Source organism: Physeter macrocephalus, chromosome 17 (genome assembly GCF_002837175.3).
Source record: "Physeter macrocephalus isolate SW-GA chromosome 17, ASM283717v5, whole genome shotgun sequence".
Lineage (NCBI taxonomy): Eukaryota > Metazoa > Chordata > Mammalia > Artiodactyla > Physeteridae > Physeter > Physeter macrocephalus.
Genome location: NC_041230.1, coordinates 6989496 through 7001230, shown reverse-complemented (window position 1 = coordinate 7001230; position 11735 = coordinate 6989496). Strand labels below are relative to the sequence as shown.

The 11735-nt window shown below is 59.7% G+C and overlaps 1 protein-coding gene across 1 annotated transcript; it reads right to left on the bottom strand.

Annotated features, from left to right (window-relative positions):
* Positions 1-479: 479 nt before the first annotated feature.
* ARHGAP33 (Rho GTPase activating protein 33) lies at positions 480-11729 on the bottom strand. The gene is made up of 19 exons (XM_028478191.2): positions 11657-11729; positions 11224-11304; positions 10977-11114; positions 10453-10545; positions 9399-9521; positions 9234-9311; positions 9082-9148; positions 8939-8998; positions 8696-8848; positions 8510-8612; positions 7171-7315; positions 7011-7093; positions 6819-6926; positions 5278-5423; positions 4499-4652; positions 4270-4415; positions 4115-4189; positions 2388-3065; positions 480-2294 (listed from the first exon to the last, which is right to left on the bottom strand). The coding sequence occupies exons 4-19, from the start codon at positions 10543-10545 to the stop codon at positions 1039-1041; spliced, it is 3468 nt and encodes a 1155-aa protein (XP_028333992.1). The 5' UTR covers positions 10977-11114; positions 11224-11304; positions 11657-11729; the 3' UTR covers positions 480-1038.
* Between the last annotated feature and the right edge of the window lie 6 nt (positions 11730-11735).

Genomic DNA, 11735 nt, shown 5'->3' with positions numbered 1-11735 from the left:
TCCGTGGCCACCGGGTGGCAGCTCTAGTCTTTTACTCCTGCAGGAGCCCAGCCCTGAGCTGATTAGAGAAGTCTCTTCTTCAGCCTGCAGAAGTGAGAAATGGGGCACTGGTGGGATGGCCACAGGCCCCTTCCTCATCCCTGAGATAACCCTCAGTCCACCCCTACCCGCCCGCCCCCCAGGATGGATCTGCTGGAGGAGATCATAGCAGAGCTACAAGGTGGATGCCAACTTGAAGACAGGCCCAGGCTCAATCCCACTCCTGACACAAACTGTTAGGGCACCCATGGACCCTTCTCTGCAGATATCGCCCCTCAGAGCCTCCCAGGAGTGACTCGCCATTTAGCACCTGCTGAAATGATAAAATGAGAAAGCAACCCATCTGTTACTGCCTCTTTGTTCACTGAGCCTGGCCCCAGCATGACACTAGCAGCCACATTTTCACCATTTTTATTCATTAATTTTGTCAAATGGTTTAGTGGGGTATGTGGGGGGAGATGGCAGGAGCTGTCCCCCCACCCCCTGTGCACAGGACAGGACATGCTGGGAACTCCTGGAGAGAAAGGGAGGACAGGGAGTCAGCCTAACCCTCTCAGATTTGTGCAAGAGCCCCCAGGATGGAGGATGGTGGGGGGATGAGCATGCCCTTCAGCCCAGGGTAGGTAAGCTATGATAACAGGTTAGGGACCCACATCAGAGGCAAGTTACAAAGTTAGAAACCTGGGGTAGGGGTCAGGAGCTCAAGAAAATACAAAACAAGGGATTAGGGCTTCCCTGGTGGCGCAGTGGTTGGGAGTCCACCTGCCGATGCAGGGAACACGGGTTTGTGCCCCGGTCCGGGAGGATCCCACATGCCGCGGAGAGGCTGGGCCCGTGAGCCATGGCCGCTGAGCCTGCGCGTCCGGAGCCTGTGCTCCGCAGCGGGAGAGGCCACAGCAGTGAGAGGCCCGCGTACCGCAAAAAAAACAACAAGGGATTAGGCTGGACCAAGATCAGTGAGGGAGAAGAGAAAGGAGGAAGGTCTCTCCCAGCTCTGGCTCAACAGTAGCTTCGGGTCTGGCCCTCAGAGTGGAAGGACCAGCTGGGAGTGGGGTAGGGGGGTGGGGGACCAGCCCCCTCCCTTCCTTGCCCCCCATTCCTGTACAAGGACCCTCGGTGGTGCTCGCCCCCCCTCCCATAGGCTGGTGGGGCTGCCCTGTAGGGGAGAGGGTCTGGAGGGCCCCAGGGCCCAGGCACCCTGTGAGGGGTGTGGTGGCCCCAGGGGGCCCGCTGTTTCTGGGGGAGGCGGGGGGCTGGGGGACCAGGATCAGAGCGGCTTCTGGGGTGGGCTGGAGGGGAGGAGGAGCTGGAAGAGGCAGGTGAGGGACCCCTGGGCCCTAGGGCTAGGTTGACATAGAGGGGCTCAGGTCGGGTGGGGCGCCGGGCAGGGTGCTGGGGGGCTGAGTAGCCAAGGTGGTCGTGGGGAAAGCAGGAGGTGGGTGGTGGGTAACTGAGCAGGAAGTCAGGGGACCTATGGAGTGGTGGTGATTGGCCAAGCATGCCATATGAGGCATTGAGCCTATCTGGGGGCACGGAACGCAAGGGACTCCAGGACCGGGTGGGACCGGAGTAAGGGGACCCCTCGCCTGCCTCGATCTCATAGTACAGGTTCTCTCCTCTGTCCATTGGTGCAGGGGGACCCAGGGGGCTCCTCCAGACTGGGGCCGGGGAGCTGGGCTGGAAGGATGGGGAGCCGAGGGGGTACAAGCCTGGTCTGGGGACCCCGAGGAAGGATGGTAGGCACTCCCGGGGGGCTGAGGAGAAGCCAGGGGTAGGAACCTGTGGGGGGACAGAACACAGTAAGTGGGCTGCCATCTCTGGCACATCCCTGCACCTCCCACCTGTCCTGAGCTGGGCACTGACCTGGGAAGGGCCCCTGGGTCCCCTCCTTGAGGTCCCCGCGGGCCGCTGGCTCCTCACCAGGCTCCCGTCGCTTTGTTGTCTCGGTAGGGAGGGTGGGGGTCCCGGAGCCCAGGCACCTGGGTGCGCTATGGAGTGGGGGGGTGGCCCACTCCCTGAGGTCCCTGGGGGCTCACTGCCCACCTCCAGGGACAGCGAGCCACGGAAAGGGGAGTGGGGAGCAGACGGGGTGCTCCCCTGCTCCTGCTGACTCTGTCTCTGAGCCACCTGCTGAGCCCGCTCAGCCAGGGCCAGGGCCATGAGGCGTGCTGGGTTTTTGGGAGGCGGGGGCGGGGCCCCCCCAGGGCGAAGGAGGGACAGGGGTGGGGGCAGCAGCGGTGAATCCATACCAGCACCTAGGAGAGGAGTGGGAAGAGGAGTCAGCAGGGTCTTGGGCGCAGCCTCAGGGCTGTGAGGGTGCGGGGTCGGGTGGGCTGGACAGGACTCACCATGCTGGCCTTGGGCTCCCCGGGGACCAGGCAGTGCCAGCTTGCTGCAGATCTCCTGTTGGCAGGTGTCGCTCAGCTGGGCCTCAGCTCCACGCAGCAGCAGGGGGATGAGATGGGGGCGCAGGCCTGGGCTGGGGCTGAGGGCTGGCGCTGGGGTGGCCGAGGCAGGTGTTCCCCCAGCCCCCAGCAGCTCCAGGACAGCGGGTGGCACCGATACAGCCAGGGGCTCTGAGATGTCCAGGGCAATGGGTGAGGCAGAGCTGGTGGGCCCACGGGGCGAGAGGGCCTGGGGGGTCACCCTGGGTGGAAAGGCAGAGGCGGGGGCCGGGGGTGCCGGGCTGGCAGGAGGTGCAGGGTCCCCTGGGGTGGGGCTGCTGCATCGAAAGGTAAGGGGATCAAAGTCAAGCCCCCGGAGCCCCTCCAGGCAGCGGGGTGGGCTGAAGTCCAGCTCGTCACCATCATCTAGCCAGGCTGAGGCTCGGTGTGAGGGGGAACCGGAGAGTGCTCCCAGCCCAGCTGCTGAAGACTCGGAGGAGGACTCGGAGGAGGAGGAGGACTCGGAGGAGGAGGAGGACTCAGAGGATGATAGGCTCTCGCAGGAGCCAGCAGGTGCTGGGCCCACAGGAAAAGCATCACTGCTGGAGTGGGGTCGCCGTAGCCTGTGCAGCCTCTGGAGGCCTGGAAGGGCAGTATGGGGGGGCAGTTAGGGGTCAGGGGTCAGAACTTTACATACCCATATACATCAGTGAGAACAGGACACACCACACATTAAGTTGGGGAAATAACATGAAGAGGCACGTCCCCGGATAGGGTCACAATGGCTGGGAATCCAGGGAGAGCTGTTCAGACTCATGGGTGATAAAGGAAATAAATGGCAAGTCCATGAAGAGAATCCTTCCAGACCCAAAGGCAAGAATGAAGTCTGACGACCCCACTGGCTGTGAGCATGAGACCAGCAAGATCTCATACACAGTGGCTGGGGGTACAGCGTGGGGCGACCACGTCTGGGAAATACTTGGGCCTTGTCTTGTACAGTTGCATGTGAGCATACCGTACAGTATGCACCTCCACTCCTGGGCGAGCTCATCAGAGCCCCCAGATCCATCAGGAGGAGGATGAACAAGCAACTCCCAAGGGGATACCCACACATGGAACACTAGAGTGACGGAGAGGAAGGAGGCTGAGCTATACTCAGCAGCGCAGACGGCAGCCTATAATGTAGTGGTGAGTGAATCCATATATAGCACGATACCGCTTTTAATGATACCCTTTAATTAAAGTTTCAAAACAACTAGAACTTTGCAGTATGTTATTGACGCCTGCACCTGTACGTGATAAAACTGTAAATGCAAAGGGATGAAGACTATCAAATTTAGAGGATGCCTGTGGTGGGGAGGCAGCAGGTGAGAGGGGGAGGAGTCCGCAGGTAACGTAGTGGCGCTCTTTTAGTTCTGGCCAGTGGGTTCGTGGGCGTTCATTATACTATTTAATTTTTTTTTCAAAAGGGATGAATAAAAGACTGTTTGAAAGGCGGCTGCATGGACCAGTGATCACAGTGCATCATGAAACAAGGGTGAAGCTTTATCCAACTTATTGTACCTATGGTCCAGATTAAAAACGAAAAAAACCCAAGACCCCCAAATCTGAAAACACCACTTGGAGGCCAGCTCAGGGCCCCAGTCCCTCCCAGCTCCACCTGGGCATAGGCAGCGCTGCCCTGTGCTCACCAGCCCCGCTGGCCTGCGATGACAGAGACTCCTCACTCTTGGTAGACCTCAGTGTGACAGTGTCAGGTCGGCTGCCTGCAGGGAGAGGAAGAAGGGTCACGGGGGGCACTACGCAGTGCCTCTCTGACCACCACGCCAGCTGCCCGGCCTCTGACCTGAAGGCGGCGGTCGGGCACGGGTGCCCCCTAGCCAGGGAAGAGGCTTCTTTCGGGGGATGCTGGGGCCCCGGCCCAGGGCAAAGAAGGTCTTCCAGCTGCTACCCCCAGGCTTCCGCTGTTTCTCGCCTCTCTCCCCTTTCCTCCTGGAGTTTGGGTGAGACACAGGAGGCAGACTGAGAGCTGGGGCCCCCAGGCTGGCCCCTCCCCTTCCAGGTCTCCCACTCACCTTTCCACAGGTGAAGCTGGGGCCTTGGAAGTTGTGGGCTCAGTGGGCGTCCCCAGCCGGCCCTGGGTGCGAGCCTGGGCTTCCTCCAGCGTCAGCAGGCGAGTGGAGGGGCCGCTGCCCGCAAGGGACTTGGGCCTGGGGAGGAGGCAGCGGCCTGGGAAGTCGGGAAAGGGGGCAGCCGTCAGCCCTGGGACCATTCAAGGCCACAGGCAAAGCCAAGCGCTACAGCCCAAGCCCCGGCCCAGCAGCGTGCCCACCCGGGCTGGCAAGGCAGGGGGCCAGGCGGGAACGGGTGGGCAGCAGGCAGGTGAGGAGGAGGCGTGAGGCAGAACGAGCTGATGAGGAGGCAGCTCCCAGCAGCCAGCGAGGACAGCGGCTCTGGCTTCAGTTACCTCGAGCCAGAGGGCCCTCCGACGTGCTGAATCCTGACTGGGCTGGGGTCCGGGGCAGGGCGGGGAGTCTGGGTGGGGCCTGGGCGGGGTCAACTCTGGGGACCTCCCACCTCCTCCCAGGTGGACCCAAGGCCCCGAGCGCCCCCAGGAGCTACAAGGGGTGAAGGAAGAACGATGTCCGGGCCAAGAAGTGGGGATCCTGAGCGTAGGAGCTGAAATGAGAAGGGGGGGGAGGGGAGGGAGAGGCCGGGGCGGGGTCCTCAAGGAGCCAGAAGGGAGGTCCAGCTTCAGTGGGATAGGGATGGGGCTGGGAGCCCACCTACCCTCCCGGTGCAGCCCGGACAATGAGGGGGCAGTAGTCAGGACATCGGGGGTGAATGGGCATACCTGCAGGGTCAAGGCCAGCAGAGGTGAAAGTGTCGCTGAACAGGACGTCCACGTGGGTGAGCAGGAATTCCACCACCACCGACTGCACCCGCACCTCCCGGAAGGCTGCTGCCCCCCCCAGCCCCACTGACTCCAGCTCCATGGACCTGGATGGGAGGAGGGGGAGGGTGGCCGGGTGCCTCGAGCCCCAGCTGGTGGGTTCTGGCCAGGCGAGGTAGGGAGCCTTGGAAGCAATGACTATCATTCAATGTCTCTGACCCTGTCAAACTAAAACTGCATTCTCAACCCTTCCCCAGACCTGGTCCCTCCCTGCCTATCCCATCTCAGTCAGTGTACTTCTTCTAGTGGCTCAGGCCAAACACCCTAGAATTGCCCTTGACCCCTCTTTCCCTCACACCCACATCCAATCTCAGCAGACCCTGTTGGCTCCACCCACAAAGTCTATCCAGAATCTAAACTCTGCTCCTCCACTGCCCCCACCCGGGCCCAGACTCCATGCTCTCCCTCCTGGACCATCACACAGCCTCCTCCCTGGTCTCCCTGCTCCCATCCCGCCCCTACAGTCTGCTCCCCACACACAGCCAGAGGGAGCTTGTGAACCCCTGAGTCAGATCAGGGCCCTCCTGGCTCAGAGCCCTCCTCTGGCTGCATCTCACTCCTGGTAAAAGCCAAAGTCCTCACTATGACCCACAACCCATAAGTCCCTCCCCTACCTGGTCCATCACCTCTCTGACCTTACCATCTCCTCTCCCTCAACCCCTCCCTCACTCACTCAGCTCCAGTACCACTGGCCCCTCTGCTGCTCCTCCAAAACACTAGGCCCTGACCCAGCCCCAGGACCTTTGCACTTGCTATTCCCTCTGCCTAGTTTGCTCCTCCTCAGATATCCACATGGGTCCTTCCCTCACCTTCTGCAGGTATCAATTCAAATGTTACCTTCTCAGTGGAGTCTTCCCCACCCACTTCATTTAAAATTGTAAACCTCTACATTACAGGTCTGTCTTTATTTTTTCCCCTGTAGTTCTTATACCTACCATGTACCATCTATTTTATTTATTTACTTATCTGTTTCCCAAGAAGAACTGAACTCCTCCAGGACAGAGAACTTGCCTGTCTTGGTCACCATCAAATCCTCTGGGGCTTACCCTGCTGCTGGCCATGGAAGACTTCTTCCTGAAGCCTTCACTGCCAATCTAAACATTTCAAATGCCATGGCCCTACAGATCTCCCTTCCCCACTTTGTAATCTTTCTCCTTGCCACTCATCACCATCAGACAGTGCTCTGTGTTTTTCTTGTAATGGTTCACTGTCATCTTCCGCATGAGAATGTGAGCCCAGAGCAAAGGTTGCTGCTCACTACTGTGTCCCCGGTGCTGAGAACAGGGGCAGGCGTACTGGCATCCAGCACTTAAGAAATATGTGAAATGAACAAGAGAGCAAAAGCTGGGTGGGTTCCTGGGGTGGGGTAGGGGTAGGGGGAGACTCAAGGCCCAGCCTGTGGGAGGGAGCTAGGGGGGCAGGCTGGTGAGCTGCCAGCTTACCGTAGCAGGTTGGGTGCCCAAACGATGGCCAGGTTGCGGGCATGCATGCTGGTGTTGGCACTGTGTCTCGCCATGCGGGCCAAGTGCCTCAGCAAGTACTCCAGGGTCCTGGGGGTGGAAGCGGAGGGGGACGCCTGAGCCTCAACTCCCTTGGGAGCCCACCACAGCCCTTCCCTGCCCCTCCTGGTTTACCTGTAGTGCGGCGGGGGCAGCTGCTGGATGACGTCATGGACCCGCACCAGGCGTTCCTCCTCCCCAGGCACTGACATGGCTTCCTGAGATTGTGCGGGCATGAATGAGGGGGGCCGCACGCCTCCCAGCACCCTCCAACCTTGCCAGCGCCCTCACTCACGCTGAACTTCCCGTAGAGCTGGTATGTGAGCAAGGGGTTCGGCAGCTCTCGAAAGTAGAGCTTGCAGAGGGAGGACACGCTGTGGATGTCCTGCAGGAAGGCGGGGCCAGACAGTTCAGGGATCCTCTCACTGTCAAACTCATGCCTGAGGCCACCAGGTCAAGGAGGAGGAAGATTCGGGTCAGAGCTAGCCCACCTGGCTGTGTCCTTTCCCCGCCCCCTAAAGTGTCCACAGGTGGATGCAATCCTCTTCCTGTGCTGGGCTCTTCAGAGGCTCTCAGAACCTTACTGAGCCCCCTTCCCCCCAACAACCCTATGTGCCAAAGACAAGGGCACCCCCCCCCACTTACAGAGAAGGACACGGAGGCTCAGGTGGGAGATGCCCTGCTTGTAGCTACCCAAGGCTATCTGCTTCCACAGTGTGACAGGGCTCTGTCCACAAAGTTGTGCCATTTTCCTGGCTCCAAGAGGTCACACTGGGAAATGCAGCTGAAATCCCAGCGGCCCCTGCTCACAACCTGGCGTTGTCCCACCTTCTCAGGTAAAAGCTCTATGCACGTGACCTCGGCCTCATCTCTCACTGCCCCAGGCTCCACCCTCCTGTCAGCTTGGAAGCCCATGCCTCACTGCTTCCCACCTCTTAGACTGTTGTTATGCATGCTGCCCCTCCTGGGCTTAGAACCCATCCTGTGGTTCTCCTCTTACTCCCAGTAAAAGCCCAAATCCTAACAGTCATCAAAAAGGCCCCGCATGCTCTGCACCTAATCACTTCGCAGACATCATCTCCTGCTGCTTTCCCCTCCCGCTGGCTGTTCCCTCCAACGTGGATAAGCACAGGGCTTGCTCCCTCACCTCCTCCACAGCGAGCTCTCCCCCAGGAGGTCTTCTCCGCCCACCCTACTGAAAACCGCAATACCCCTCCCTGATTTCTTATTATGATCTTCCTTAGGCCTGTCTTTTTTTCTCCATACCACTTGTCACCTATTGTGAACTCTCTCATTTCCTTGTCTGGCTCCCCCTCTAGCACGTGGGCCCCGCGAGGGCAGGAGTTTCTGGTTGTCTCCTGCACCACTGCGTCCCCAGTGCCCAGTGCTTGGCATGCGGCAGGTGCTCAGTGAAGGCCGGCCCCTCTGCTTTGAGTGCGTGCTCTGCTCTCACCTTTCAGACCTCAGCTGGGGTGTCACTTCCTCAAGGAAGCCTTCCCTGCCCCCACCCCGGTCCAACCCTGCCCTGTGCCCTCCCAATAACTCTGTGTCCCCAGCACATGGCACGGGGCCTGGAATAGAGATGATGCTCCATAAATGTTTGCACAGGGAAGGGGTTGGTGGAGGGTCCTCACCGTAGCCTCTGGATGTTGGATGACACACCCGAGAGCCGATAGATTCCATCTACCACCCCATGGGCCTCGATGAACTCAGAGCAGCAGCGAAGCACCTGGGGCACTGGGAGAAACGGCGGGGTCAGGGCTGGGCAGGCTGCAGCCTGGGTGGGAGGATCGGGCAGGGCAGGTGGGCCCGGGCCTCACCATCCTGGCCTGAGTTGCTGAGGTGCTCTCCAAGGTCACAGCCGAACACCCTCTGCCGCAAGATGCCCCGCTGCCGCAGCCGCTGCCGGGAAGGGCGGGAGTGCATGAAGGTGCGGAGGAGGCCGGCCAGCTTCCCACGTGGCCGGGGCACAGCTGTGGGAGTAAAGGCGGGTCACACAGGGTCAGTGCAGCTCCCGGTCTGGTGGGGTGGGAGGCAGGGGCCTCGCCCCTCGTTTGCATTACCTGAGGTCAGAGAGGAGATACCCTGGGGAGCTGGGACACCACCCGGGGGACCATCGGCATCTGTGGGGCGAACAAGGGGTGGAAAGGATGGATGGCAGGCAAAGGATGCAGGAGGGCCTCCCCACTTTGCCCAGGACACTCACCCCCCTTTAGTCCTGGACCCGGCCGCTCTGTGAACAGCTCCACACACTCGCTGGGGAAGAATCCGACCTGAGGAGGGTTTCGGGTCAGTGACTGGGCCATCTGAGCTGGTGCGGTGCCCCGACCCCACCCGTCCGCCCCAAGCCAGGCTCACCTGGAAGCCCCGCTTGCCCCGCCACCAGCTCCGATCCTCCGTGGGCGGCATGTCGATCACTGAGACAATGTCTCCCACCTGGGAGTGGGCAGGTGTGAGGAGGGAGGGTCAGAAGGCGCAGGGGAAGTGGGGACCCAGCTGGAGTCTGCTCCTCCACAGCCTCACCTCAAAGGACAGCTCGTCTGGTGCCTGGGCTGTGTACCGCTTCACCACGTGGGCAGCGGCCACCGCAGGGATATTGAGTGAGGCCTCCTCACTGAGGAGCAGTCGCCGGCCGTGGTTGTCCAGCTGAGATGGAAGGGAATGTGGCAGGGAGAGGCCAGAGGAAGGCGATAATAAAGACAGAGAAGGTTCCTCTGTGCCCAATGGAGGCCACCACCTGTCCCCCACCCAAAAGCCCCTGTCACTCAGAGCTATTGGTCAAACACCTACATTCTTGCCCCTCCCAAAACAAAGCCCTTTCCATGTCCCAGGACTCCCCTGCCCGAAGTCTTTCTGATACACCCTGCACCCTTGTCCTCCATAGCAGACACTGCACATCTGCTATCTAAAAACCTGCTGCTTGGGGCTTCCCTGGTGGCGCAGTGGTTAAGAGTCCGCCTGCCAATGCAGGGCACACGGGTTCGAGCCCTGGTCCGGGAATATTCCACATGCCACGGAGCAACTAGGCCCGTGCGCTACAACTAGTGAGCCTGCGCTCTAGAGCCCACGAGCCACAGCTACTGAAGCCCGTGTGCTACAACTACTGAAGCCCGCGCTCCTAGAGCCCACCCGTGGTCCGCAACAAGAGAAGCCACCGCAGAGAGAAGCCCGTGCATCGCAACGAAGAGTAGCCCCCACTCCCTGCAACTAGAGGAAGCCCACGTGCAGCAACGAAGATCCAACGCAGCCAAAAATAAAATAAATTAATTAATTAAAAAAAAAAACCCCGCTGCTTTAAGCCACTCTTGGCCTGGCATTCTGTGAGCTACAGCCAAACCTATTTCTAACCAATATACCTTGAAATTCTCACATCCCTACAGCTCAACACCTGTGCGCGCACATGCACGCACACGTTTTTCCCTCATAGGCAAGCGCCCACACAGACACTGAAATACCAGCGTCTCCTCCACTCCTACTCGTTTCTTTCCTGTGCCCACACACACCCTCCCAGGCTGGTTCTTGCTCCCCAGACATCCCTCACTCACTCCCAGCTCCAAGCCCTCCTGCCCGGGCCCACCTCCATCCAGGTGAGCACGGGCCCACAGTTGAGGTTACTGTCCACCAGCCCTGACAGGGTCTCCAGGTACTGCAGCAGCAGCGGCACCAGCATCTGGGGGCAGGTTGTCAGAGTGGGCTATGTGAGAAGACCCCACCCAAGACAGCCCACTGCCCTCCTATACTGCCCTAGCTCGCCTCTGGCAGAGCCAAAATTCAACTTGTACGCATGGGTGCTGCTCCGCTCGCTCTGAAGTACTGAAATGCTGTCATATCAATTGGTTAAATAGACTATGCCGAGTCCCTGTGTGCCCCCATTGGTCTGGCCATTCTGACCCTTCCATGGAACCCCCAGGAACTCCCTATGATCCTACAACTAAAGGGAGTCTCCAGAGCCCTGCTGCAGTTCTAAGGCCTCTGACTGGCTGGGACTCGGGCCATACCAGTGCTTAAATATTTATCTATTCCCCTGCCTTGGTGGTTTCACACATCTCTGATGAGGACACACCTTGGCTGAGGTAGGGGCTGGGACAACAAGTAGTATACCTGGGCAGCCCTGGCACCCTCTGGGGGTGGGGGAAGCTCTGGGAGGCAGGAAAACCTCCGGTCAAATATGCACCGGTGGAGGTGGGCGTCCAGGGAACGGAAGTCATCATAACTGCGAAGAACTGGCCAGGAACGGCCCTGTGGGAGTGGGAAGCACAGGAGGGAGCAATGGTTCCATTACCCTGAGCTGAGGACCGTGGCAACCAGTCCGCCAGGCTCAATGAGAGGCAGGGGCGGGTGGCCTCACCTGACAGGTCACCTGCACCCCAAACACCAGTTCATTCTCTCCAGAGAAGCTGGGACCTTCACGCTCTGGAGATAGCAGGAGCTGTAGAGGGAAACAAAGGTCCAGGTGAGGGTCTCCATTTTTCCAATCCTGACCTCTCCAGATCGGCATTATCTGAGGATGGGTCTGTGTCCCCCTCCTGAGCCTCCCCAAAGGCAGGGCCTGGAGATGTCTCAGTCAGAGTACAGGGTCCTGGCACAAAGCATACACCTAACAAAAAGTTGTTGCTGAATGAATAAAGGAACAAATGAATGAATGAACAACTCTCCCCTTCTGCCCTGCAGCTCCTGCAACGGAGCAGCCAGTCCCAAGGGTAGGTTTCAGCGGTAAAGTGGCTGATACTGCTTCAGGGTTGGGTGGGATCTTGCCTACCCACCTGGTGCAGCCCCCATACCTGAATGTGGCCGAAGTCAACATTCTCGTAGTGGAAATGGGCACAGTCAGCCAGCCGGGGAAAGGGACCTCGAGGAGCC

Excerpts from the sequence above, each read along its gene's own strand:
- ARHGAP33 (XM_028478191.2), bottom strand. The coding sequence starts at position 10,545 with ATGCTGGTGCCGCTGCTGCTGCAGTACCTGGAGACCCTGTCAGGGCTG. Across the intron at positions 8,613-8,695 it reads CAGCAACTCAGGCCAGGATG|TGCCCCAGGTGCTTCGCTGC; the intron begins GTGAGGCCCGGG and ends CGTTTCTCCCAG. Across the intron at positions 7,316-8,509 it reads TCCAACATCCAGAGGCTACG|GCATGAGTTTGACAGTGAGA; the intron begins GTGAGGACCCTC and ends TGGTGGCCTCAG.